Source organism: Macaca mulatta, chromosome 5, assembly GCF_049350105.2.
Source record: "Macaca mulatta isolate MMU2019108-1 chromosome 5, T2T-MMU8v2.0, whole genome shotgun sequence".
Taxonomy (NCBI): domain Eukaryota; kingdom Metazoa; phylum Chordata; class Mammalia; order Primates; family Cercopithecidae; genus Macaca; species Macaca mulatta.
This window is the reverse complement of record NC_133410.1, coordinates 2,509,974-2,534,903: the sequence shown is the minus strand read 5'-3', so window position 1 is coordinate 2,534,903 and position 24,930 is coordinate 2,509,974. Positions and strand designations below refer to the sequence as shown.

Genomic DNA, 24,930 nt, shown 5'->3' with positions numbered 1-24,930 from the left:
ATTTTTTTTTGAGATGGAGTCTTGCTCTGTCGCCCAGGCTGGAGTGCAGTGGCCAGATCTCAGCTCACTGCAAGCTCCGCCTCCCGGGTTTACGCCATTCTCCTGCCTCAGCCTCCCGAGTAGCTGGGACTACAGGCGCCCGCCACCATGCCCGGCTAATTTTTTGTATTTTTTTAGTAGAGACGGGGTTTCACTGTGTTAGCCAGGATGGTCTTGATCTCCTGACCTCATGATCCGCCCGTCTCGGCCTCCCAAAGTGCTGGGATTACAGGCTTGAGCCACCGCACCCGGCCTTCTTATTTTTTTTTGAAATGAAGTTTCACTCTTGTCACCCAGGCTGGAGTGCAATGGCACGATATCTGCTCACTGCAACCTTTGCCTCTCGGTTTCATGCTGTTCTCCTGCCTCGGCCTCCTGAGTAGCTGGGACCACCACACCCAGCTAATTTTTTTGTGTTTTTAGTAGAGATGGGGTTTCACCATGTTGGCCAGGCTGGTGTCGAATTCCTGACCTCAGGTGATCCGCCTGCCTTGGCCTCCCAAAGTGCTGGGATTACAGGTGTGAGCCACTGCGGCCGACTTCCACTGTGGTTCTTGACAGAGAGTGGGTCATCAGAGGCGGGGTTGGTGAGTGCTGTGAGGGGCCTGAGAGGGAATCTGTGGCCCCACTGTGTGCCATGGCTTTGGGCTGCCCCAGCCCTGGTGAGCAGAGTGCCCTGATAGGACTCCCGCGTTTCCTGTGCTTGTAAATCAAGTCAAACCCCTTGAAACCATAGGCCTGGGGAGGTCTTCAAAAGTGGGGCTATGTCCTCCCACCACAATCCAGGGCTGGCCAGGGTCATGCTCCGAGAATTCTGGAAGTCTCATATTGCGTGTTGACACTTGTGTGTGTGACTGCATCTTTCTCCCAATGGAAGGTCCCATGCCCCCACTTGAGTGGCAGTGACAAGGTCCCCCGAGGCCTTTGCCCATCTCAGATCCCTCTGCAGACCTGATGCTGGGGTACAGGTTTTGTCCCCTCCTGGCTGCAGCCCTGGAAGTGTGGGGGCATCTGTGAGGAACTGGGGCTCAGGGCAGCCCCGGCAGCCAAGGAGAAGGCAGCTGGGGTCACACAGGCTTGGGCCACAGCCCAGTGGGGTCATCGGGCGGCCACAGGGAAAGGACGTGGATTGTTCTACGTGCCCTGCGTTGTCAGAGAGGTCAGCATGGTACTTTGACTTTTCTCAAACACGGGTAATGGCACGCCAGCCTCATGGAGACTCCCAAATGGGGATCCTGTTTCTGAGGGTGCTAGATGGGCGGTGGGTGGCATGTCCTGTGAGGACCATGCTGGTGTTAGCTGACCGGGTCCTGAGCTAGGACGGGGGGCCTCGGTGGAGGGGGCAGGCCTGGCCCTGCAGGGACGGGTCAGTGATGGGACTGCTGCCCTGGTGTTCATGCAGTGAGAGGCTGACTGAGAGCAGAGTGAGCTGAAATTCCAGCATTGGTGTATCATGAGATGTGGGTGGGTAAATAGAGTGCAAACACACCTAAGCTTATTCGTCTGGTGCAGCTGCTGAGGTTTTTAATATTCCCTCCTAAGCCTCTCTCTTGGCGTCTGTCTGAGTGCTGTTGCACGACTGTCTACCGCGTTCCCCGTCCGCTCTCTGCTGCGTGGCCTCCACGTTTTCTGCCACGTTCCCGGGCTCTGTGGATCCCACTATGAAACAGTGACGCTGGTGCTGTCTTCCTCACACGCAGTCCCGGCGTGAGGATGTTCTGCTAGTTTTTGCCGTTGTTGCCTGCTCTGCTTAATTCAGCTCTTGCTGAGCCATCAGGACTTCTGGGGACTAGCCAAGCGGAGGCTGCAGGACATGGCCCTCCAGCACCTTCTGCTCCTGAGGCGGGTGGGGACGGTGTCTGATGGTGGGGGCGGTGCTGGCTTGCCTGGTCCACTTACTGGGTCCAAGCCCTGGAGCAGCTGACCTTGGGAGGAGCGGGGGTGGAGGGCCCCGCCACCCGGCAGGGCTGTCCCCAGGTTGAAAGGAGCTCCCAGATGCAGCACTGTCTGTGCAGGGCCTGGTGCCATGAGGGGAGTGGTGGCAGTGGAGCTCCATGCTCGTTGGGGACCCAGCTGAGCAAGTCCCTCCTCCAGCGCCAGGGGGAGGATTTTAAAAGTTGCTACGACCAGGATTTCTTCCTCTGTGTTTCTTGACAGCAGAGACTGCAGCATGACAAAGCCTCGGGGCCATCGTGAGCTGCCCGCCGCAATCCCGCAGGCTGGCCACCACCGCACACACGGGGCTTCAGGGAGCGCTGGGAGGGCCAAGTGAGCTGGTTTTGTCTGAAAGGTCTTTCTCATGAGACAGGCGTGAGGAGAGGGTGTGTCCCTGCGGCCTGGGCCCTGGGTCACCCACTGCACAGGCTGTGAGGGTGGGATGCGGGCACCTGGACTCCTGCCGTAGTCCCACCCACCTGCCCGAGATGGAAGTGGCAGTGCTGCCCCGCCCCCATAACCGGGACACCCCTGGGGTGGCTCTGCACGGGATGAATCGGCACCTCCCCCTTGGGCCATTTGTCGTTGCATGTGAGCTGTGACCAATCCAAGGTGGCAGGGCCCTGCACTGTCAGTGACCAATCCAAGGTGGCAGGGCCCTGCACTGTCAGTGACCAATCCAAGGTGGCAGGGCCCTGCAATATCAGTGCCTTCACCTCCCACTGGCCATCCCCTTCGGGGCCCACCTTAGTTCCGTGGAGCCGGTGTTTCCCCTGGGGACTGGGGAGAGTTCCCCAGTCTTGATGGCCCACCTGCCCAGCCTTCCTCCCCGGGTGCCAGTTTCCATCCCCCACACACCTGGGGACATTCTCAGGGTGTGTGTGACGTTCGCCACCTCCAGTCGTTGTGGACAAAGAGAGTGTAAGTCAACCACAATCAATAGCTGAATCCTGTTGGTCTGGAATTCTTCACCCTGTGTGACGGTTAATACTGCCCACCTGACTGGATTGGAGGATACAAAGTATTGATCCTGGGTGTGTCTGTGTGGATGCTGCCAAAGGATATTAGCATCTGAGTCAGTGGGCTGGGAAGGGCAGACCCACCCTTTATCTGGTGGGCACCATCTAATCAGCTGTCAGCACGGATGGAATGTAAAGCAGGCGGAAGAATGTGAAAAGACTAGACTGGCCTCGCCTCCCAGCCTACGTCTTTCTACGTTTTTCTCCCGTACTGGATGCTTCCTGCCCTTGCACATCGGCCTCCAAGTTCTTCCGTTTGGGACTCGGCTCTCCTCGTTCCTTGGCTTGCAGGCAGCTTATTGTGGGACGCTGTGATTGTGTGAGTTAATACTTAATGAACTCCCATTTATATATATCTATCCTATTAGTTCTCCCTCTAGAGAGCCCTAATATACCCAGGCAAACTGGGGTGTCTGGGGGCCTCATGACACTCCCTCCTGTGGTGGCTCGGGACCTGGGCTACTGTCGAATTGTGGTGCAGATGCCTGTGTTTTAGGGGCTGAGACTGGTAATGTTTGAGGAGGTCAGCATTGTACGTGTGCTGTCAGAGAGTTAATGTGATGAAATCGGTGTGCGTGTCTCGACACAGTAACTTGACGGACATCATTGATGGCACTTAGTACTTCTAGACATTCTGCGATGGACCAGACCAGCTATGTATAAAAGTGGGTAACCCCAAGACCTTGCACGTAGATGAATTAAGCGCAATCAAGTAAAAAAATGTATTCCCCATGACCTGTGGCTCCCCGAGGCATATTGCAGGCTCTCGATGTCACAGGAGCTCCATGCAGGGTCAGGGTTCTGTGCCCGCCCTGAGGAACTCCTGGGAAGGACCCTGCATGTGGAGAGGCAGCATCTGAAGCGGCAGCGGGGGCCGTCCGCCCTGGGCATGCTGCGTGGTGCCGGCACTTCCTCGGGCTCCCCTTTCTGAGGAGGAGGGACATGGTGGTGCCTCTTGGTGGCCACAGTGGGTGCCCTGCCCTCTTCCTCCACCTTTGCTGAGGAAGCTTTGACGTGGGTGACAGGGCACCCAGCCCCATGTGGCCCACGTGACTGGTACAGCTCATGTCCAGCAGCGTTTGGGTCCAGATGATGTCCCGGGCCCTGCTCCGAGCTCTGCTCCAAGTCGGGGGCCTGCGCTGTTTCTTCCGCTCCGCTCTGCACTTGGGATCCAAGTGTCACCACTTGCTGGGTGGGAGGCAGGTGGCTTCCCTGTAGGCCACCTGGTGCAATGGAAGGACACAGTGAGCCCCTCCCTGACCATCTCAAAATAGGCACAGAGTTAAAACAGTCATGTATTCATTCAACAAACATGAGCTGGGTGTGTATGATGTGCCAGGCTTTGAGCTTGGGACTTGGCAGAGAACCAGATGTCAGAGGCCCCGGCCTTCCTGGGTACTTTCTTGCGAGGGTATAGCTGGGTTGGGGACATGGTTGGGGGCAGCATGGTTGGGGTGTGGTAGGGGAATGCTGGCATTCTCACAGTCTGGGCAAGTCACGGTCAGCCCAGGTCCACAAAGAGGGGCGGAGGTTTCACCTCTGGACAGGGGGAAAGGCGTGAACACATGGGATTGGACGGACGGATGGGCTGTTGGTGCAGCTTTGTGGTTAGCCACACCCCCTGCTGCACCCCCCAGTGCAGGGCTGGATCTCAACCCCCACATTGTGCACTGGGTCTCACCCGACTCCGTGCACTGGATCTCGCCCCCTCTTTGTGCCCTGAATCTCACCTCCACTCTTGTGCCCTCGATCTCACCCCACCTTGTGCCCTGGATCTCACCACCCAACCTGGTGCCTTAGATCTCGCCCTCCCCTTGTGCCCTGGATCTCACCACCTATTGTGTGCTGGATCTTGGGCCCCACCTTGTGCCCTGGATCTCGCCCCTCTTTGTACCCTTGATCTCGCCCCTGCCCTTGTGCTCTGGATCTCACCCGGCCTTGTGTACTGGATCTTGCCCCACTTTTGTACCCTGGATCTCGCCCTGCCTTGTGCTGGATCTCACCTATTTTCCTACTCAAGAGCTTCCTGCAGTGCTCTCTGTCTCTTGTACTAGTCTCTCCCAGTCTGTGATTCCCATAGAGGTGAAAACCTGCCATGACCTCTCCTGCCTCTAAAGCAGCAGCCATGTAGCAGCCCTCCTTGACTACCATCTCTCCAGCTCCTGGCCCTCTTTTCAGCAGAAGTCCTTGAAGAAGCTGTCTGGGCGCCCTCATGCAAGCCCACTGCTCTGTGTTCTGGTCGCTCCCCCAAGCAGCCCACTGTGACCACCCATCGGGTCACCAATGGCCTCCCGTGTCGGTGCCCTGCACCCCAGCATGGGCGCTGGCCTTCCCCACCCGCGTGGCCTCTTGTGGAGCCAGGCCATCCACTGGCACCAGCTCTAGGTCCCTTGGCCTTGGTGCCTCACATTTGTGCCCTGCCTCTGCCCTGACGCTGCACTCGTAGGACAGCTGCCCCCTCAGTGTCTCCATGTGGATGTCTACCAGACCCCCTCGTCTCACCTGCCCCCGCCCCACCCCCTCCATTCTCCTCCATCGCTGTTTCTATGGGTGCCCGGGCCTCACACCTGGAAACCCGCCTCGGCTCTCCCCCTGGTTTCTCACCGCACATCTCACCGTACATCCCTCCGCACATCCTGTAGGCGTGGCCTCCAAAGTGTCTCCAGGATCACGTGCGTTTGCAGCAGCGTCATTCCGAATAGCCATGTGTCTGTCAGTGGGTGAATAAATAAACAAGATGTGGTGTATTCATGTGGTGGAATATTATTCAGCCTTAAAAAGGAAGGATGTTCCGACACATACTAAGGCGTGGGTGACCCTTGAGGACACTCTGCTGAAAAAGACTAAATCAAAAAAGGACTAATACTGTCTGAGTCCACCGACATGAGGTCCCTAGAGGCATGACGTTCATAGGTATGGAAAGTAGTCCGGTGGGGGCCGGGGAGGGGAGTAGGAGTGAGTTTTTTTTTTTTTTTTGAGACGGAGTCTCGCTCTGTCGCCCAGGCTGGAGTGCAGTGGCCGGATCTCAGCTCACTGCAAGCTCTGCCTCCTGGGTTTACACCATTCTCCTGCCTCAGCCTCCCCAGTAGCTGGGACCACAGGCGCCCGCCACCTCGCCCGGCTAGTTTTTTGTATTTTCTGGTAGAGACGAGGTTTCACCGTGTTAGCCAGGATGGTCTCGATCTCCTGACCTCGTGATCCGCCCGTCTCGGCCTCCCAAAGTGCTGGGATTACAGGCTTGAGCCACTGCGGCGCTGGAGTGAGTGTTTAATGGGGACGGAGTTTCAGTTTGGGAAGGTGAGAAAGTTCTGGAGAGGGATGGTGGTGATGGTTGCACAGCAATGTGAATACATTTTTTTTTTTTTTTGAGACCCAGTCTCGCTGTGTCTTCCAGGCTGGAGTACAGTGGTGCACTCTCAGCTCACTGCAACCTACACCTCCCCGGCTCAAGCGATTCTCAGGCATCAGCCTCCCAAGTAGCTGGGATTACAGGCGCCCGCCACCACGCCCGGCTAATTTTTTGTATTTTTAGTAGGGACGGGTCTCTACTAAAAGGCAAGGCTAGTCTCAAACTCCTGACCTGACCTCAGGTGATCTGCCCACCTCGGCCTCCCAAAGTGCTAGGATTATAGGCACAAGCTACCGTGCCCAGCCCAGCAATAACATTTAATACCACTGAGTTGTACACTCATAAAAGGTTAAAAGGTAGATTTTGTGTTATGTTAAATCACTGCAGTTTACCATAATAATAGAAAAATGTTTGCAGGAGACGACCCCTTCCGATGCCTCCCCGATTTCCAGCCGTGGCAGTCGCCTCTGATGCCTCTGAGCCGGCCTCCTTCCTTCTACCCTGGCTCCTGTCCTGCCCCACTTGGCTGTTCTCAGCACGGCAGCCAGAGTGATTGTTGAAACACACAATTCAATTCTGGTCACGCCTCGCTGCTCAGGAACCCCCAGTGACTCTGTGTCAGTTGGAGTTAAGCCCCTTCAGGGTCAGGTACCCTCCCCCAGCTGTCTCTGCTCCGTTTCAGCCACCCAGGCTCCTTGCGGCTTCCCAGACACCCCTGCCTGGGTCCCCTCTGCAGGATGGCTCCTCCATCAGCTCCCTTCAAATCCTGCCTTAGCAGAGACTCACCCAGTGGGTCTCACCTGGGCTGACTCGGACCCCCAGGGGACATGGGCGATGTCTGGAGACATTTTTCATTGTCATGCAGTGTGGGGGTGCTGCTAGCCATCCCACAATGCACAGGAGAGCCCCTGACAAGGAACCCCCTGGCGCCAAGTGTCAGCAGTGCCTTGGGTGAGAAACAGCCCGCCCCAATCCAGAGTCCCACTGCCTCCTGTGAGCCTCCCCCCTGCTGTCTTGGACCATTATCTGGGTGGGGCGGCAGCACCACGGTCAAAGGCTGTCCCTGGCATGTTGGGTCCAGCCACCTCTTCTGGCCTGGCATTCCTGGTGACCATGGTTGGAGAAGAGCTGGAAGTGGGGAAGGAATCTCAGGAAACCCCTGTTTCCTGCTCCCAGGTTGAAAATTCCAGGTGCCATGGGATGTCACCAAGGGAGTTTTGGGGACTCTGGTCCACGACTGGTGTACATTGTACCTGAGTGTGACAGCCAGGCTGTGCTGAGCAGAGGCCGGAGTCCCCAGCCCTCACACTGTTCCAGCTCCCATGACCTGGACCTGGTGCCTGTGTGCGGGGAGAGTGCTGGGATCCCTCCTGGGGCTTATGAAGGGCTTGGATGGAGCAGTGCTGTCCGCAGTAAAGCAAAACCTTCGCCTTGCACGCCCGCCTGCTCTTGGATGAGAAACAGTGTGGTTGAGTATGTTAGGGATTATGAAATGTTAGGTAGCGTGTGTGAATTCCTCTCTTAGTAGTCGAGTAAAGAAAACATGGAAATTGAGTTCAGTGCCTTCCTGAGGTTCAGTGCCCTGACTGTTCTGCAGAAGGAACCGAGATGGGGGAGGCCCCTGCAGGGTACCACTGGCATGGCAGTGATGGGGAGCTGCCAGGATCGGGCACCAGTGACCTTGGCAATTCAAGCTGAGGAGAGGATGGCCAATTATTGTATTAGGTATGATGCTTTTAAGTCTTGAACAAAAGGGGTTTCACTGTAGGCCACCTCACTAAACTCTGTGCCATTTCATTTCACTCCTGGAAAGAAGACAGAAGCTTCTCCTGGCTTAATGCAGTGGGATTTTTAACGGGAAGTGAGAGAGTATCATGAGGGCTGGCCTTGCCCTTTGCAGGGAAGAGATTGCATGATAGTTCCTTGAATTTGCGAGGCACCTGCCCTGTGCCACCCACTGTGCTGGGTGCTGGCATCTGCCGCTGGCACCAGGGTTGCTGCAAGGACGAGGATGCCTCTGGCCGCCGACAGTGTAATGGAAGCATGTGCACGTGCAGTCAAGCGTCGATGCAGCTGCGCAGAGTGGTGCCTGCTCACAGGATCGGATCGCAGACCTGTGTGACCCAACACCCAGGCCCCCGCCTGTGACCAAGCGGCTGGAAGCATGTGCCTTGTTAGAAAGGAGGCGTTGATGTTTTAGGACCTTATGTGCCCAGAGCTGCAGCCATCATAACCTGCGGTTCATGACCCTTCTCATGGGGTCAACCACCCTGTGAAGAGAAACGCAGCCAGTCTAGGGGTCCAGGAATTGTAACTCAAGTCTACGGTGAGAGAGCGCCTTTGCCAGTCAGCTGGCAACGTGAAGGAGCCCTCCAGGTCCGGGCACTGGAGCAGGTGTGGCCGTGGGATCACAGACGTGGCTGCTGGGGTGGGTGACCCAGCTGTGCCACCTGCGGTAGGCAGAATAACTGCCCCCAAAGGTGTCCATGTGTGAACCCCTGGAACCCGTGAATCTACGGGGGGAAATGAAGGTTGCAGATGGAACTACAGCTGCTCATCAGTTGACCTTCCGATCATGAGATTTTTCTGGATTATCTGGGTGGCCCCCAAGGAAGCACAGGAGTCCTCAGTAGTGGAGAAGGGGACAGGAGAGTCAGAGGAGCCAGGCCTGGGAAGAAGGCTGTAGAGATGCAATGCCGCTGGCTCTGAAGGTCGGGCAGGTGGCCGTGCGTCGGGAAGTAGCTGTGCAAGCTGGAAAGGGGAAGGAAACAGACTCTTCCTTGGAACCTCCAGAAGGCACACGGTCCTGCTGACGCCTGGTCCTAGCCCAGTGAGACACAGGCTGGAATTCTGTCCTCCAGAACTGTGAGATGTGAATGTTGTCATCTTAAGCCACGGAGTTTGTAGTGATTTGTCGCGGCAGCCACAGAAACTAGCACACGCCTCCTGGGGACACGCACAGCCAGCTCTGCTCGCAGCAGTAAAGCCCAGAAGTCCGTCCGCCACTGCGCAGGCATGGCCGAGTGAACCGGGGGCGTCCAGTTGCAGGAGGAGGGGCAGCGGCAAGGGGCTGGCGGGAGTCTCAGCAGCTTAATGTGGAGTGAAAAAAGCCAGTCTCGAAATATTGCATACGCATTATGTCCTTTTTATAGAGTCAAAAACAACCAAAAATACGCTTCAGGGCTACATATGGCTGCCACCTAGCTTTTGGAAGGGGCCGTGAGAGCCAGGCTCAGGGCCTGTGGGAGGTGTGCGAGCGGCCAAGGGGCGGGCAGGGGTGGTTGTGGCAGGACCCCCCTGCACAGTAGGTGGTGAGCTTCTGGGGACTCATGGCATGAGCAAAAATAACTAGCACAGCCTTTAACTTTTCAGCATAGTTGGGAATTAGCTGTCTCCAGGCCTGTGTGGCCTGCCTTCCAAGGAATTCCCAGCCCAAGAGTTTTAAATTAGTGCTGCCTGTGGCATTATGTGTAAAACAGGAAGCGTTTCAGGTATTGGAATTACTCTGTATTTGACAATGGGAAGGCAGGTGTTCTGTGTCTAGAAAAGGAAAATAAATGGAGTGATCTTTTATGCAGCGGGCACTGTGAGATTTCAGGTGCCACCGACAACCTGCATTCCATGGGCCGAGGAGCTGTGGGGGTCTCCTCTGGGGCTCTGCGGATGAGATGGGATTGACTGGCCATGATCAGTACGACAGCGTCCTCAAAGGAGGGGCAGACGCAGCCTGCGACCCTTTCACGGGGAACTTTGTGAACCAATTCTTTCCAAGACAGGAGCAAAAGATCCTATATATTCGTCTGAATCTGGAAAGAGATAAAAGCTTTTTTTTTCTTCTAACTCCAGCCAGGGTCAATTCTACCTGGGCATATTTTTCTGCATTTTTGTAAATTCCTTACAGCTGAGGTGTGTGAAGCACGAGTCTCATTAAATTCACAGGGCCAAGCTGAGCTTTTCGACTGATGTCAGTTTAAATATTGGGCATGGGAAGAGCTGGGAGGTGGGAGTTTGAGAGAAGAATAAAGAGAACGTAATGTTTCCTTTGATAACTTCTCCTTGGAGTTACATGAAGAATTAGGTGACGGTAAGAAAAGATATAAACAATTCATTGTGAGCTGCAAAACTTAGTTGTATTTAAATAATTTAATACAATTTAAGAGTCACTACGATGCAGAGGGATGGTCTATTAGTAACCCTTAATTTATTTTTATTCGCTGAGGATGAATCTATCCAGACCTGCTTGCAGACACCGGCTTTAAATGAGTTTGTTCCCAAATTCCATGCATGCTAAGCATGGATGAAAGAAGAAGTAATGTAACGTGATTTTACTTTTACTTTAGAGAGTTCCACCTATTCATACTTTTTGTCCCATCTGTAGTTGTCATGTTTGTTCTGATAGAGGATGTACTTACGCATTGGATTATGATGGGCTGGAGAGTGATCACTGGGCACTACTTGTTTAGGGAGAAGCTCAGGGTTTGCAGGAGAGGAGATGGTGCCACCCAGCCAGGCTGGCCGTGGAGGGGCTGGTTTCTCCCAGGGTTTGCGGGAGAGGAGATGGTGCCATCCAGCCAGGCTGGCCGTGGAGGGGCTGGTTTCTCCCAGGGTTTGCGGGAGAGGAGATGGTGCCATCCAGCCAGGCTGGCCGTGGAGGGGCTGGTTTCTCCCAGGGTTTGCGGGAGAGGAGATGGTGCCATCCAGCCAGGCTGGCCGTGGAGGGGCTGGTTTCTGCCTGGGATGCACCATCCCAGGGAGCTGCTTTATTCCCCCCAGGCTATATTTTGTAATTAAGTGGAATTCAGGTAACATAAAATATGCCCCCCCGCCCTTTTTTTGAAGGGGGGAGGATGGAGTCTTGATCTGTCACCCAGGCTGGAGTGCAATGGTGCAATCTCGGCTCACTGCAACTTCTGCCTCCTGGGTTCAAGTGATGCCCCCGCCTCAGCCTCCCTAGTAGCCAGGATTACAGGCACTCACCACCATACCGGGCTAAGTTTTGTATTTTTATAGTGGTGGGGTTTCGCCATGTTGGCCAGGCTGATCTTGAACTGACCAGCCTGGTGAATCCCCATCTTTACTAAAAATACAAAAGTTAGCCGGGCGTGGTGGCGGGCACCTGTAATCCCAGCTACTCAGGAGGCTGAGGCAGGAGAATCGCTTGAACCCAGGAGGCAGAGGTTGTCGTGAGCTGAGATTGCGCCACTGCACTCCAGCCTGGGAAACAGAGCAAGACTTGGTCTCAAAAAAAAAAAAAAAAAAAAAAAGAGAATTGACTTACAGGAAGCCGTAGAACTGTCACATTTATAGATACAGAAAGGACAGTGGTGGGTACCAGGGTCTAGGGGAGGTGGAATGGGGGGGGGAGAGTTTAATGGGGACATTTCAGTTTGGGAAGGTGAGAAAGTTCTGGGGAGGGATGGTGGTGATGGTTGTACAACAATGTGAATGTGCTTAATGCCACTGAGCTGTATACTTAAGCATGGTAAAAATGGCAAATTTTATGTTATTTGCATTTTACCACAGTAAAAAAATAAAAAAGGTAATTGACCTCCTTAGTGCTAGCGGACCTGACAGTAACCTTGCATTGTGGGGTCTGTTGTGTACATAGAGGTAAACGTGCGGCAACAGTGGCCCCAGGACGGGAGGGAGGGAACGAGTCTGTGGACGTGAGGCTCTTCCGCCACACATGAGCGCGGGTTGGGAGCACTGAAGGTGGGCTGTGACCACCAGGACATGAAAGAGGAAGGAACAGTGATGAGCAGCAGCAGGGATGATGCGGAATTATAAAAAGGCACTAAATCCAGAAGTCAGGAATGGAGCAGAAGGGGAGAGAGAGCACCTGGGAAAATCAGGAAACACAGAGGGAGGGCTGAGGCGAGCACGGCCCCTTGTCGGTCATTTAGGAGGGCGCTTGGGGTCAGAGGAGGCTGCGTGCCCACAGGCAGGTCTCTGGAGCCTTGTAGATAGCCCCAGTGTCTGCTCCCCGCCCCACAGGGGCTGCCGTCTTCTATGAAATGACTTTCAGCTGTGAAGCTTGGCAGCCAGAGGACAGGATTTTTGAGTAGTGGGAAAGAATCCAGCAGGAGGACCCCAACCGGACGGGGATTCCTCAACTGGGGCATCCCAGGACCAGGGCAGCATGCAGGGTGAGCCCTGGCCACACTGCCAGGCCAGCCATAGGCCTTGTTTTCTTACAAAAAGAAAACAACTTCATTGTATTCTGATTGTGGTAGTAACGGCTAAAAACACAATACACGCTTATTGTAAACTAAACTCAAACTTCAGGCAGCTAGAGAGGCAAAAGGGAAACCCACTCAGAAGAAAAACTGTGCTGATATTTTGGTTTGTTTTTTCCAGATCTTTCTCTTTACATATCCATGCTTATGTATAATTTATACAAGTGGAGATTCTGGGGACATTTCTGGAACACAAACCTGGCCGGTCACCTCACTGCCTGATGGCTTCTGCAGCTTCTGTCAGCTTCAGGAAAACTGAATTCCTGAGCCCCCGACACGGGGTTGTGGCTCCCCATCATCTTCCAGCTTCAGGAAAACTGAATTCCTGAGCCCCCAATACGGGGTCCCCATCATCTTCCAGCTGAGGCATGGTTGCTTCCCCAGTGAGACACGGGGGCAGGGGGAGCTCCCTGTGGTGGCCCTGCCTGTGTTCGTTTCCTGTGGCTGTCACCAACAAATTACTACGAACAGAGTGGCTCAACCACAGAAATTCACCCCTTCAGAGTCTGAGGCCAGAAGTCCACAATCAGGGTGTCGGCAGGGCTGGTTCCTCTTGGAACCTCTGAGGGAGGACCTGCTCTGTGCCCCTGCAGCCTCTGGTGGCTGCCAGCCAGCTTGGCATTTGCTGACTCTGTCTGCCTTGCTCCAGTCTCCACCTCCATCTTCACACGGCCGCCTCCTTCTGTCTCTGTTAAGGACGCTTGTCATTGGATTTGGTGCCCACCCAGATAATCCAGGATCTCATCATAAGATCCTTAATCACATCTGCAAGGACCCCTTTGCCACATATGGTCACATTCACAAGTTCCAGGTGGACCTATCTTTGGGGGACTGCCATTCAACCCACAACAGCATTCTGGTGGGAGGGTTGGGCTTCAGAGCCAGGCAGGAGGCAGCTCTGAGGCTGGAGGGGACGCCGTGAGGGGACACCGTGTCAGCATGCAGGTGAGCATGTGGTGTGTTTTCCTGCTGAGAGTAGGTAGGGAGCTAGCAGCAGGCCACTCCCTTCCCAAATTGGTGCCAGGACCTCTGCAGGGCTGCCTTTCCTTAGGGGCTTTGGGGCTGCTTCATCACCCTCATTCTGGGGCTCCCTGCAGAATGGACATGTCCCAAACTGCAGGCACATCTGAGAAAGACAGAGGAGCCCGATGGGGGAATGGATGCTTCCGACACAGGGCTGTCATTCCCGTGTCCTGGGGGCTGCAAAGGGTTTTTCTAGGTGAAATTTTGGGCAGCTTGTTCCTAATCTATCAGAAGCCACCTGGCCTTACATGTGTCCCTTGGGTGTAGCAGGAAGCACTCTACAGCTTCTTCTGGCCTTGAGTTGAGCCATAGGAGAGACCATGGGGCACTAGCAGGCTGAGCCTCCTCATGTGGTGGGCACTGAGACCCAGGAAAGGGCCGGGCAGTGTGTCTGTGGCTCACAGGGTCAGCAGGGTGGGGCATGGGGGTAGCCTCAGGCAGGCTGGCCTCTCACGTCACAGATGCTGGCCCCCGCAGCCCCATCAAGCTGTTATGAGATCCAGGTGGGCTGTGGGTGTTCCAGATCCATGGAGGCCGGAACACCCCTGGCTGTGTGGGCAGGACCTGGCTGGATGGCCTGACTGGCCGTGGGTGTGAGTGGGGTTGGGCTGTAGCCATTAGGATTGTGGGGGGATGGGGTGGATCCACGGGGCAGGAGCCATGTTCTGAGGGAGCTGGGACAGTGCAGATGGGTGGAGGAGAGGATCTGGGGTCTCAGAGGACGGAATCATCAGCCTCCCAGGTTCTTCCCCCACAATGGAGAACGGTAGAAATGCAAACCAGCCACAGCTACTGGCAGTGGGGGCTATTGGCTGCCTTGGCCACTCCCTCTCTGTGGGCGGGACTCTTCCTTTGCCGTCAGTGCTTATTTTAAAAGGGTAAACCGTGTTCCTAGATTTCGGGTTGAAATTGTTAAGCTCCCTCCTCTGCTTCCCACCAGGGTGACTCCTCCAGCCCAGCAGGGGAGAGGGTCTGGGTGGTCTGGTCCCTCCCATCCTCACTGCCTCAGTCTTGTGCAGCTTTCTCAGTTTGGTAGGGGAGGGATCCTGTTAGACCCAGCCCTCGGAAGTGGAGCTGAGCCCTTCACCTAAATGCAGTGAACATTGAGAGCAACACCACCATCTCCACCCTGTTCGTTCTCCTAAGCTCCTTATGTTCTCCTGAGCTCTCCTATGTTCCTTCCTCTGAAAGCCTTTCTTTAAATAAAGTCGTCACATGGGCAGGAAAGAGGCTGCCTGGGTGGGTCTTAGGGCTTTGGGGTGACACTGTCCTGGGATGCTCCAGAAAGGCCCTGGCACTTCCCTTCGTGTGCAGCAGTGGGATGGGAGGTGTGCTCTTGTGGAAAAAGGTATTTCCAAGCGATGTGGGAGCCCTCGCTGTGCTGTTGATAGTCCATGACCTTTTTTCTTTGCCTCTAGGATTTTCTTCCATGGGATAATTGTGCTAGGGGTTGACATTATTAGGAGTGACCTTGAGGAGCTAATTGGGAAACTGACATTGTGAGAGCTTTTAATTTGTTTCTCCTGATGTGATCCATGTTTAATATGGTCGTAATTGCCAGTTTTTATGTGTCTTGAATTTATGCCCCGGCTTTGAAGACAATTTAGGAGAGCAGCCCTGTGGGATAAACCCTTAGGTTCGCACCGGGACTGGTGGGCAGCGTGTGCTGCGTCCAGTTCCCGGATGAGTGCTGCATTATGGGAGCTCACTATCTGCTCAGTGGGTTCCCGCAGACCATGGGAGGCCAGCCGCCCGTCACAGGACCTGTCTTGGCTCTGCTCGAGGATGGCGACTCCAGACCCAGGGCTGCAGATCTGCATTCAGGCAGCGTGAATGGGGGGCCCCTTTGCTGCGGGCCTCCAGGGCTTCCCAGGCTCAGGGGTCCTGCTGTCTGGCAGTCTTTGGCCAGGCGCCTTGCTGTGAAGCCCACATTCCCAATTTCTTATTGGGCAGTTCTTTCTGGAGGTGATAAGGGAGCCAGGTGATCCCTGATGCCACAGCCCATCATGATGGCCACCATTCCCCCAGAATAGTAACTGCCTCCTCCTTTTTGTTTGGTGCTCTTTTGGCAGGAGAAGCAACAGGACACTTTGTTCAACCAGTATTCCAGAACCTTCTAGAACCTCCCCACCCAAGCATCCCTGGGATCTGGGTGTGCTTAGAGGATGGCCCTGCCAAGCTCAGAGGGTCCCTGTTCCATGCCTAGGCTGCCTCTGGGCTCTCCCTGGAAAGGCAGCACTGCCCGGCCCTATATCCCGTGTCCCCAGCTGCTCGCCAAGTGTGGCGGCACATCCCTGACAGGCAGATTCCCCCCAGGCACAGCACGAGGACAAGGACGTCTCGTCCGCCTGGACTTGGGTCTCCTGCTTCCTGCCAGCGGGAGGGCAAGCGGGCCACGTGATGGGTTCTGGCCAATGACGGGCAAGCAGAGCCGTCTCACTTCCGGCCGTGAAGCTCAGTTTCCTTCCTCAGCGAGGCTTAGGTGCAGCAGAGGTGGCCCTGGGTGAGGGGATGGGTAGGGGAGAGCCCCGCAGCCGTAGGCTGGACTGTGCTTCCGGGTTCCCAAAGGACTGCCGGGAACCTTGGGGGACCCCAGGCCGCTGGTGGTGAGCTCTGGGGAGGGCCAGCCTCCTCCTGCAGGCAGGCGGACTGTGGCTCCGGTCTCCATCCTGGTTCAGCCCCCTCCTCCAGGAAGTGGCCATGGCCCCGGAGTCTCATGCAGCCTGCGGAGCCGTCCAGCCCTCTGGCTGTGTCCAGAAATCTCCATTCTGGGGCCTCAGCCCTGCTGCTCGTGCTACCTGACTGCGGGGGCCGGCGGGGTTTCTGTCCAGACAAGACTGGACTCGGAGGCTGCTCCGGGAGTGGAGCTGAGGGCGGCGAGCTTGGCTGGGGGCTCAGGCGGGCGGGCATGGCCTCAGCAGGCGCAAAGAGGGGCTTTACTGTGGAAAGCACCTGTCTTAGTCTCTTTTCTGTTGCTGTAATGAAATACCTGAGACTGGGTCGTTTATAAAGAAAAGGCATTTGGGTTTCTTAAGTCCTGGAGGCTGGGATGTCCCAGGTCGCAGGGATGATCTGGTGAGGGCCTCCTTGTCTGTAGGGACTCTGGAGACCCCAGGCGTTCCAGGGCATCACATGGCTAGGGGGCTTAGGAGAGAGAGCCAAGGTAGCTTTTATGATAGCCCCGCTCTTTGATGGCCCATTGACCCTCAGTCCACAAACGGCTGGATTCATTCATGAGGACAGAGCCCCCATGACCCAATCAGTCACCTTTTAAAAGCCCCACCTCTTTTTTTTTGAGTTGGAGTCTCACTGTGTTGCCCAGGCTGGATTGCAGTGGTGTGATCTCAGCTCACCACAACCTCTGCCTCCTGGGTTCATGCTATTCTCCTGCCTCAGCGTCCCGAGTAGCTGGGATTACAGGCACCCGCGACCACACCCAGCTAATTTTTGTATTTTTAGTAGAGATGCGGTTTCACCATGTTGGCCAGGCTGGTCTCGAACTCCTGACCTCAGGTGATCCACCTGCCTTGGCCTCCCAAAGTGCTGGGATTACCACGGACATGAACCACTGCGTGCAGCCAGCCCCACCTCTTAATTGTTCTGTTGGGGGATTCATGTCCACGTGCATTTGGGAGGGGGCATTCGAACCATAGCCCTGCCTGGGTGGAAAGCCAGCTGCTGCAGCCGTGGGAGTGAGCACCAGCAGGGACGGGAAGGGAAGAAATTGTGGGGTTTTTGGTGGGAACAGAAAAGAGACATTTGGGATTAGTCTGCAAGTGGAAAATTAAATTCTGTGTTGGCTCTGGCCTGGGATGAGAGCGAGCCCCGTGCAGTGTTTATGGGGAACCCTCAAATACTCCACTTTGTGAACTCAGGACCCACTGACAAAGCCAAATTGTGATTTTAACTTCCTAGAGAACCAGATGGGTCCCCTGTGAGGGCGCCTGTCTGCAGCTCTTAAGCAAGGAGCTGGGAGCACTGGAGTGGGGGTGTGAGAGGGTGTCAAGTCCCGCCTTGTGAAAGCCTGGTGTGTTTTTTTGTTTATTTTGTGAGAAGGGAAATCTGCCCCATGCTGTCCTGAGGAAGGCAAGCCAATGGGGCTGGAGGGAATCCATGCAGGAGGTCAGAGGTCAGCCCTGAGGGCAGAGGCTCAGATGCAGGCAGTGGGTGCCCCCTCTGCTGTCCGAAGCCTGTGGGAGGCCATGTAGGCAGCCCCTGTGCTGCTGGGTGCTGACCTGCTGCAGAAACAAAGGGGTGCTTTGCTGCCTGGTGGCGATGCTCAGGGTCCCAGCTCACAGTCCAAAGACCTAGTCTCAAATCCCAACTTTGACAGGCTGGGGTCAGGAGACAGCAGCTCTGTAAGGGCAGCGGATGCTCTCTCAGGGCTGGGGCCTGCTTCGGGTGGGTCTCACCTCTTTCTGCTGCTGTTCTTGGCCCACTGCCTTACCATAAGTAGCCACCAGACAGGCCAGGGTCATCCCTGTACTCCTCCATGGCCCAGGTCTGTCTGTCCTGAAGCCAGTGATGGGAAGGGGTGGCAGCAGTTTGGGTGTATTCCCAGAGAGCCTCTGCAGATGTGATGGGGTGCATCTGTGGGTCCCTGAGTGACTTGGCCTTCCAGGCTGGTCCCCCTTCTCGCCAGTCCTGGGCAGTTCAAGCCATCTAGGTTTGGTTGGATGGCTTTATGCATGGCTCCAAAGGCGAGGCCTTTTAGAAACTCTGTTTTATGATTTTGCTGCACTCCTTGAGGGCGTACAGGATTAGTGTGTTTATGATAATCCTTAAAATCAGGACAGATGATTGCCCTATACTCCCCTCCCACCAAGTCTAGGACCTGAGCCTGTCTCCGTCACATCTTGAAAAGGCAGAGTTCTGTGTGACTCCTGGTGCAGAGTGGGCTGAAGCTTGGTCAGGTGTCTCACACTCCAGGAGGTGAGGTGGCTCTTGGCCTTTGTCTCCTTTGCCTCTGCTGAATTAAATAAAAGATTTTTCAGAAATAATTCAGTCATTCAATTGTTCACAAGTCTTGGCTGCGTGTTTCCATGCTTCCCCTGTGATCCTGGCAGGTAAGGCTTTTTCCCTCCCCACCTACCCTCCCACCGGGCCCTGAGGGGTTGGCCCTCTGTGCTTCTGCTCCCCCACCCCATCTAGCACTCCCTCAGGAGGAGATTCCTGCCTGGCTGCTCCCTACTCCATTCCCCTCCTCTTGTTCTTGCTTGAACTCACTCCTGCTCCCAAACTGCTTTTGTCAAGGTCCTGGTGGCCTGCCTGTGCCTCCTCCAGTGGTCAGTCACAGCCCTCTCCCGGGAAACCAGGCAGCTGGGGTGACCCTGGGCAGCCCCGAGCAGTTGTTCACTCTCTTGGCGGGTGGTCACTTCCATCTGACCCTTCTCGAATAACTTAATCTGTGGGTACAGAAGCTCTCACACTTTCCTACAAAACCAGTTTCCTCTTCTCAGATAAAGGGAATTCCTTCCAGAGAGTTTCTTCTGTCGGCAGCGCAGTCTCAGTTCCTCAGTGTTTCTCGAAGTACCCAGGGAGGAGAGGGCTCTGTGGCATTGACTTTGCCTGACAGTCCCGGAGGCCTCTTCCCTGTGGGTAGAATATGGGAACCCAACACTGCATCTACTGTGTGTGCCCCTGTCCAAAAATCACTCTGCCTGAGTGGGACATGTGCCCTCTTCCTCAAGGCCCTTCTTTGCAGAACAGCCCCAGTGGAGACACTTCAGGGTGATGGGGACATCTTAGGTCATCAAGGCATCATTGAGAGAGACTGTGAGTGATGACGCTGTGTGACAACCTCACTTTCTCCAGTCTTGTGAAAGAATGGCTCTTGGAGATGGCCCTGGAGAGTGAGTGTCTGTAACACATGCCAGCGATGCCATACACAGAGAAAGGCCCTTAGCCTTTTCTGTCAGGATCTCTTAGAAATAGAATATTCTAGATCTGTGGAAGGCCTGCTGGAAAATCCCAACCAATGTGAAGTGTGCCTCCTCCTTCCATAATTGGCCATGAGCCCAGTGTGTGGCCTGCCATTCACTCGAGTCTGCATTGATGGTGCCAAGGCTTTGACACTTGAAGCGTGATATGAAAAGATAAAGGCATTTTAACAGAAGATACTGGGTCAGTGGAGGTGACTAAAAGCAGCATTTGATTCCTCAGGTCATCCTGGGTATTGGGATAAGCACGCTGCCACTGTATTAGTCTTGTTTTCACACTGCTGATAAAGACATACCTGGGACTAGGAAGAAAAAGAGGTTTAATTGGACTTATATTTCCACATGGCTGTGGGGCGGGGGTTGCCTCAAAATCGTGGCGGGAGGCGAAAGGCACTTCCTACATGGAGGTGGCAAGAGAAAAATGAGGAAGATGCAAAAGTGAAAACCCTCGATAAAACCATCAGATCTCGTGAGACTTAGTCACTACCATGAGAACAGTATGGGGGACCCGCCCCCATGATTCAAATTATCTCCCACTGGGTCCCTCCCACAACACGTGGGAATTATGGGAGTACAATTCAATATGAGATTTGGGTGGGGACACAGCCAAACTATAAAATTCTGTCCCTGGCCCCTTCAAATCTCATGTCTTCACATTTCAAAACTAATCATGGTTTCCCAACATTCCCTGATAAGGCTTGGCTGTGTCCCCGCCAAAATAGCAACTTGAGTTATATCTCCCAGAATTCCCCCATATTGTGAGAGGGACCCAGGGGTAGGTAATTGAATCATGGGGGCTGGCCTTTCCCATGCTATTCTCGTGATAGTGAATAAGTCACAAGATCTGATGGGTTTATCAGGGGTTTCTGCTTTTGCTTCTTCCTCATTTTCTCCTGCTGCTGCCATGTAAGAAGTGCCTTTTGCCTCCTGCCGTGATTCTGAGGCCTCCCCAGCCATGTGGAACTGTAAGTCCAATTAAACCTCTTTTTTTCTTCCCAGTCTCGGGCGTGTCTTTATCAACAGTGTGAAAATGGACTAATACAGTCCCTAAAAGTCTTAACTAATTTCAGCATTAACCCAAAAGTCCACAGTTCAAAGTCTCATCTAAGACAAGGCAAGTCCCTTCTGCCTATGAGCCTGTAAAATCAAAAGCAAGCTAGTTACTTCCTAGATACAATGGGGGTACAAGTATTGGGTACATACAGCCATTCCTAATGGGAGAAATTAGCCAAAACAAAGGGGTTACAGGGCCCATGCAAGTCCGAAATCCAGCGGGACAGTCAAATCTTGAAGCTTCAAAATGATCTCCTTTGACTCCGTGTCTCACATCCAGGTCACGCTGATGCAAGAGGTGGGTTCCCATGGTCTTGGGCAGCTCCACCCTGTGACTTTGCAGGGTACTGCCTCCCTCCCAGCTGCTTTCACAGGCTGCCGTTGAGTGTCTACGGCTTTTCTAGGCAAACGGTGCAAGCTGTTGGTGGACCTACCATTCTGGGGTCTGGAGGATGGTAGCCCCTCTTTTCACAGCTCCACTAGGTGGTGCCCAGTAGGGCCTCTGTGTGGGGGCTCCAACCCCACATTTCCCTTCTGCACTGCCCTAGCAGAGGTTCTCCCTGAGTGCCCCACCCCTGCAGCAAACTTCTGCCTGGGCATCCAGGTGTTTCCATACATCTTCTGAAATCTAGACGAGGTTCCCAAACCCCAATTCTTGACTTCTGTGCACTTGCAGGCTCAACACCGTGTGGAAGCTACCAAGGCTTGGGGCTTGCACCCTCTGAAGCCACGGCCTGAGTTCTGCATTGACCCCTTTCAGCCATGACTGGAGCAGCTGGGACACAGGGCACCAAGTCCCTAGGCTGCACATAGCACAGGGACCCTGGGCCTGGCCCATGAAACCATTTTCCCCTAGGCCTCTGGGCTTGCGGCAGGAGGGGCTGCCCTGAAGACCTTGGACATGCGTTGGAGACATTTTCCCAGTTGTCTTGGGGATTAACATTCAGCTCCTCATTACTTATGCAAATTTCTGCAGCTGGCCTGAATTTCTCCTCAGAAAATGGGTTTTTCTCTTCTATCACGTTGTCATGCCTGCGTGCGGTGGCTCACGCCTATAATCCCAGCACTTTGGGAGGCCGAAGTGGGAAGATCACTTGAGGTCAGGAACTTGAGACCAAGCCTGGCCAATATGGTGAAACCCTGTCTCTACTAAAAATACAAAAATTAGCCGGGCGTGGTGGTGCGTGCCTATAGTCCCAGCCACTCAGGAGGCTGAGTCAGGAGAATTGCTTGAACCTGGGAAGCAGAGGTTGCAGTGAGCCGAGATCACACCGTTGCACTCCAGCCTGGGTGTCACAGCGAGTCTCCGTCTCAAAAACAATGACAGCAACAAAAACTGTCAGGCTGCAAATTTTCCGAACTTTTATACTTGGCTTCCCTTATAAAACTGAATGCCTTTAACAGCACCCAAGTCAATTCTTGAATGCTTTGCTTCTTAGAAATTTCTTCCACCAGATACCCTAAATCATCCCTCTCAAGTTCAGAGTTCCATAAACCTCTAGGGCAGGTGCTTCCACATTTTTGGTTATCTTTTCAGCAACACTCCACTCTACTGGTACCAATTTACTGTAGTAGTCCTTTTTCACCCTGCTGATAAAGACATATCTGAGACTGGGATGAAAAAGAGGTTTAATTGGACTTACAATTCCACATGGCTGGGGAGGCCTCAGAATCATGGCGGGAGGCAAAAGGTACTTCTTACATGGGGGCGGCGAGAGAAAAATGAGGAAGATGCAAAAGCGAAAACCCCTGATAAAACCATCACTCCTTGTGAGACTTATTCACTATCACAAGAACTGTATGGGGAAAACTGCCACTATGATTCAAATTATCTCCCACTGGGTCCCTCCCACAACACGTGGGAATTACAAGAATATAATTCAAGATAAGATTTGGGTGGGGATGTAGCCAAACCATATCAAAAGGTGACCCGCAGGACCAAGGAGTGGATGATGCCAATGACAAATCCTTCAAACCAGGTGGTTTCTGCTGTTTTGACTTCAATAAAATTGAGGGAGGACTTGGTTGAGTTGCAGTTGACAGGGTGTTAAGAATGACTTTTGGTCGTGAAGCAATGATTCTTAGCCGATAACTCAACAGTTGTTCTCGGAGTGGCAGGAGGTTCCTCTATTGCTTTCCCCGCTCCTGCTGACTCAGCCGTGAGAGCAGGTTTCTTGGCACTCACCTAAGTCAAAACGCAGGAACAGCCTTGTAGCTGAGGCCAGTCTGCTTTGGCAATGAGTGAGTTACCCAAAGAGACATGAGCTAGTCAGCCCCAGATGCAGCCACCCCATCAAGAACTACATTTCTGTTAGACACCTTTCTGTGAAATGATGGTTTGCCAAGATGTGTCACATGTTTATGTTGTTTGATCGCTTTTGTACTAATACTATTAGGTTGCTGCAAAAGTAATTGCAGTTTTTACATTGTTGAGTCAGTGTAGAGAAAATGCTAACACTCAGAGCCTCACAGAAAATTAAAAAATTTGACCAGCCTGGGCAACATGGCAAAACCCTGTCTCTACTAAAAATGCAAAAGCTAGCTGGGCATGGTGGCTCATGACTCTAATCCCAGATACTTGAGAGGCTGAGGCACGAGAATCGCTTCAACCCAGGAGATGGAAGCTGCAGTGATCTGAGATCGTGCGACTGCACTTCAGCCTGGGTGACCCAGAAAGACTCTGTCTAAAAATTTAAAAAAAGTGTGAAAATTTAAAAATTTAAATCCCATTTATAGATTTATAAATATGTAATTTTGATATATATGTTGCAGATAGATTTGACAGGTGATCAGTAAAAGACTTTGAAGCATAGAAATGTATCCCTTGAGGATAAAATTACAGGAGGGAAGTGGGGTGGCAATGTGAATTCGAGATGGCAGAGGTGCCCGTGCCATCTCTGCACTATTTATTAAGGAGGGGCAGTCAGACTGGGGGGCGATTTGTCATCCAGGAGTGATGGGCCAATTTTTTTGCTGAATGTCAATGATTATAATATGACAATCTGAGCCTCTACAATTTTGTAAACTTTAGCTGAACATTTTAGCTGTCAGCTTGGTTTTTCCTGATTCTGGTAAGAGGAGATAGCTTTAAATTTGAGGTCCTGGCATAGGGGGACGGCTCCTGGCCTTGGAGGGCCGAGAATCCTCGCAGTGCCCACCTGCTCCCAGGTCTGGACAGAAGCTGGGGTTCTGAGATTTCCTTTTCTTGGTAGAGGAGGAAACTGTAAGTCCCTCCCGTTGATTTCTTTGATTGTTGAGGGCTCTGTCTCTCCCTGGGGCGGTCCCCCCTGTGCCCACACCTGCTTGCTCTCTGGCACAGGTTGTGCTGCCAGCATTGTGCACACTGGGGGGCTTGGCCACTCTCAGATGCTGTCTGTCCATGTGACCAGCCCCGCTCTGCCCCCTGCTGTGATGAGCCAGCCAGACCTTGCTGGGTGGCCCAGGCAGGTAGGCCCCTAGAGTTTCTGGACACCTTCCCAGTGGCTCACCAGGATGCCTGGAGCCCAGAGACATCCAGATACAGATCTGCCCCATACAGGAAGAGCCCTCTGCTCAGAGCCTCTGGCACCAGCTCCCACCCTTGTGGGAGTCTAAGGTGGTTTGGGAAGGGGCAGGTGGACCTTGATTCCGATTTGGCTTCAGTTTGCCTCTTCTTTCTCTGGGAATAATCAAGATCTGTGGCAAGCCGTGGGAGAATGAAAGGCTGGGTGTAGGGTCTGAAACAAAAACAAGTGGTCGTTTTGGCTGGCTTCAGAATTCTTGGTTGGGTGGGTGGATGGAGCAGGGGTGGATCAATACCCAGTTTCAATCCAGGAAAGCAGTGCAGAGGAAGTGACAGGGTGCTGCCTCACCGTCCATAGGAGGACCAGCCCCAGCCGGGAGTCGGGCAGGCTTCCCTAAGAAAGAAGGAAAAAGCATCAAAGTGCAGTGGAGAAGTTCCAAAAAGTGTCTCATAGGAGTCCCAGGGAGAGAGTGGAGAGGAAAGAATGATGGAAAAGTTGTATTTGGGCCGGGCGCGGTGGCTCACGCCTGTAATCCCAGCACTTTGGGAGGCCGAGGCGGGCGGATCACAAGGTCAGGAGATCGAGACCACGGTGAAACCCCGTCTCTACTAAAAATACAAAAAATTAGCCGGGCGCGGTGGTGGGCGCCTGTAGTCCCAGCTACTCAGGAGGCTGAGGCAGGAGAATGGCGTAAACCCAGGAGGCGGAGCTTGCAGTGAGCCGAGATCGCGCCACTGCACTCCAGCCTGGGCGACAGAGCGAGACTCCGTCTCAAAAAAAAAAAAAAAAAAAAAAAAAAAAAGAAAAGTTGTATTTGAAGAAATGGTAGCTGAG

The 24,930-nt window shown here is 53.8% G+C and overlaps 1 protein-coding gene across 16 annotated transcripts in view; it reads left to right on the top strand.

The window, feature by feature from the left end:
* Window positions 1–24,930, top strand: part of ZFYVE28 (zinc finger FYVE-type containing 28) — a 150,079-nt gene that overhangs the window by 15,573 nt on the left and 109,576 nt on the right. The window contains exon 1 of one of the 16 annotated variants that reach the window (XM_078002903.1): window positions 14,851–14,949. The exons of the other annotated variants lie outside the window; for them this stretch is intronic. Coding sequence (XP_077859029.1) covers window positions 14,923–14,949 — 27 coding nt within the window. The 5' untranslated portion in view covers window positions 14,851–14,922. Of the gene's footprint in view, window positions 1–14,850; window positions 14,950–24,930 lie in introns of those variants that run through there. 16 annotated transcript variants of the gene reach the window in all.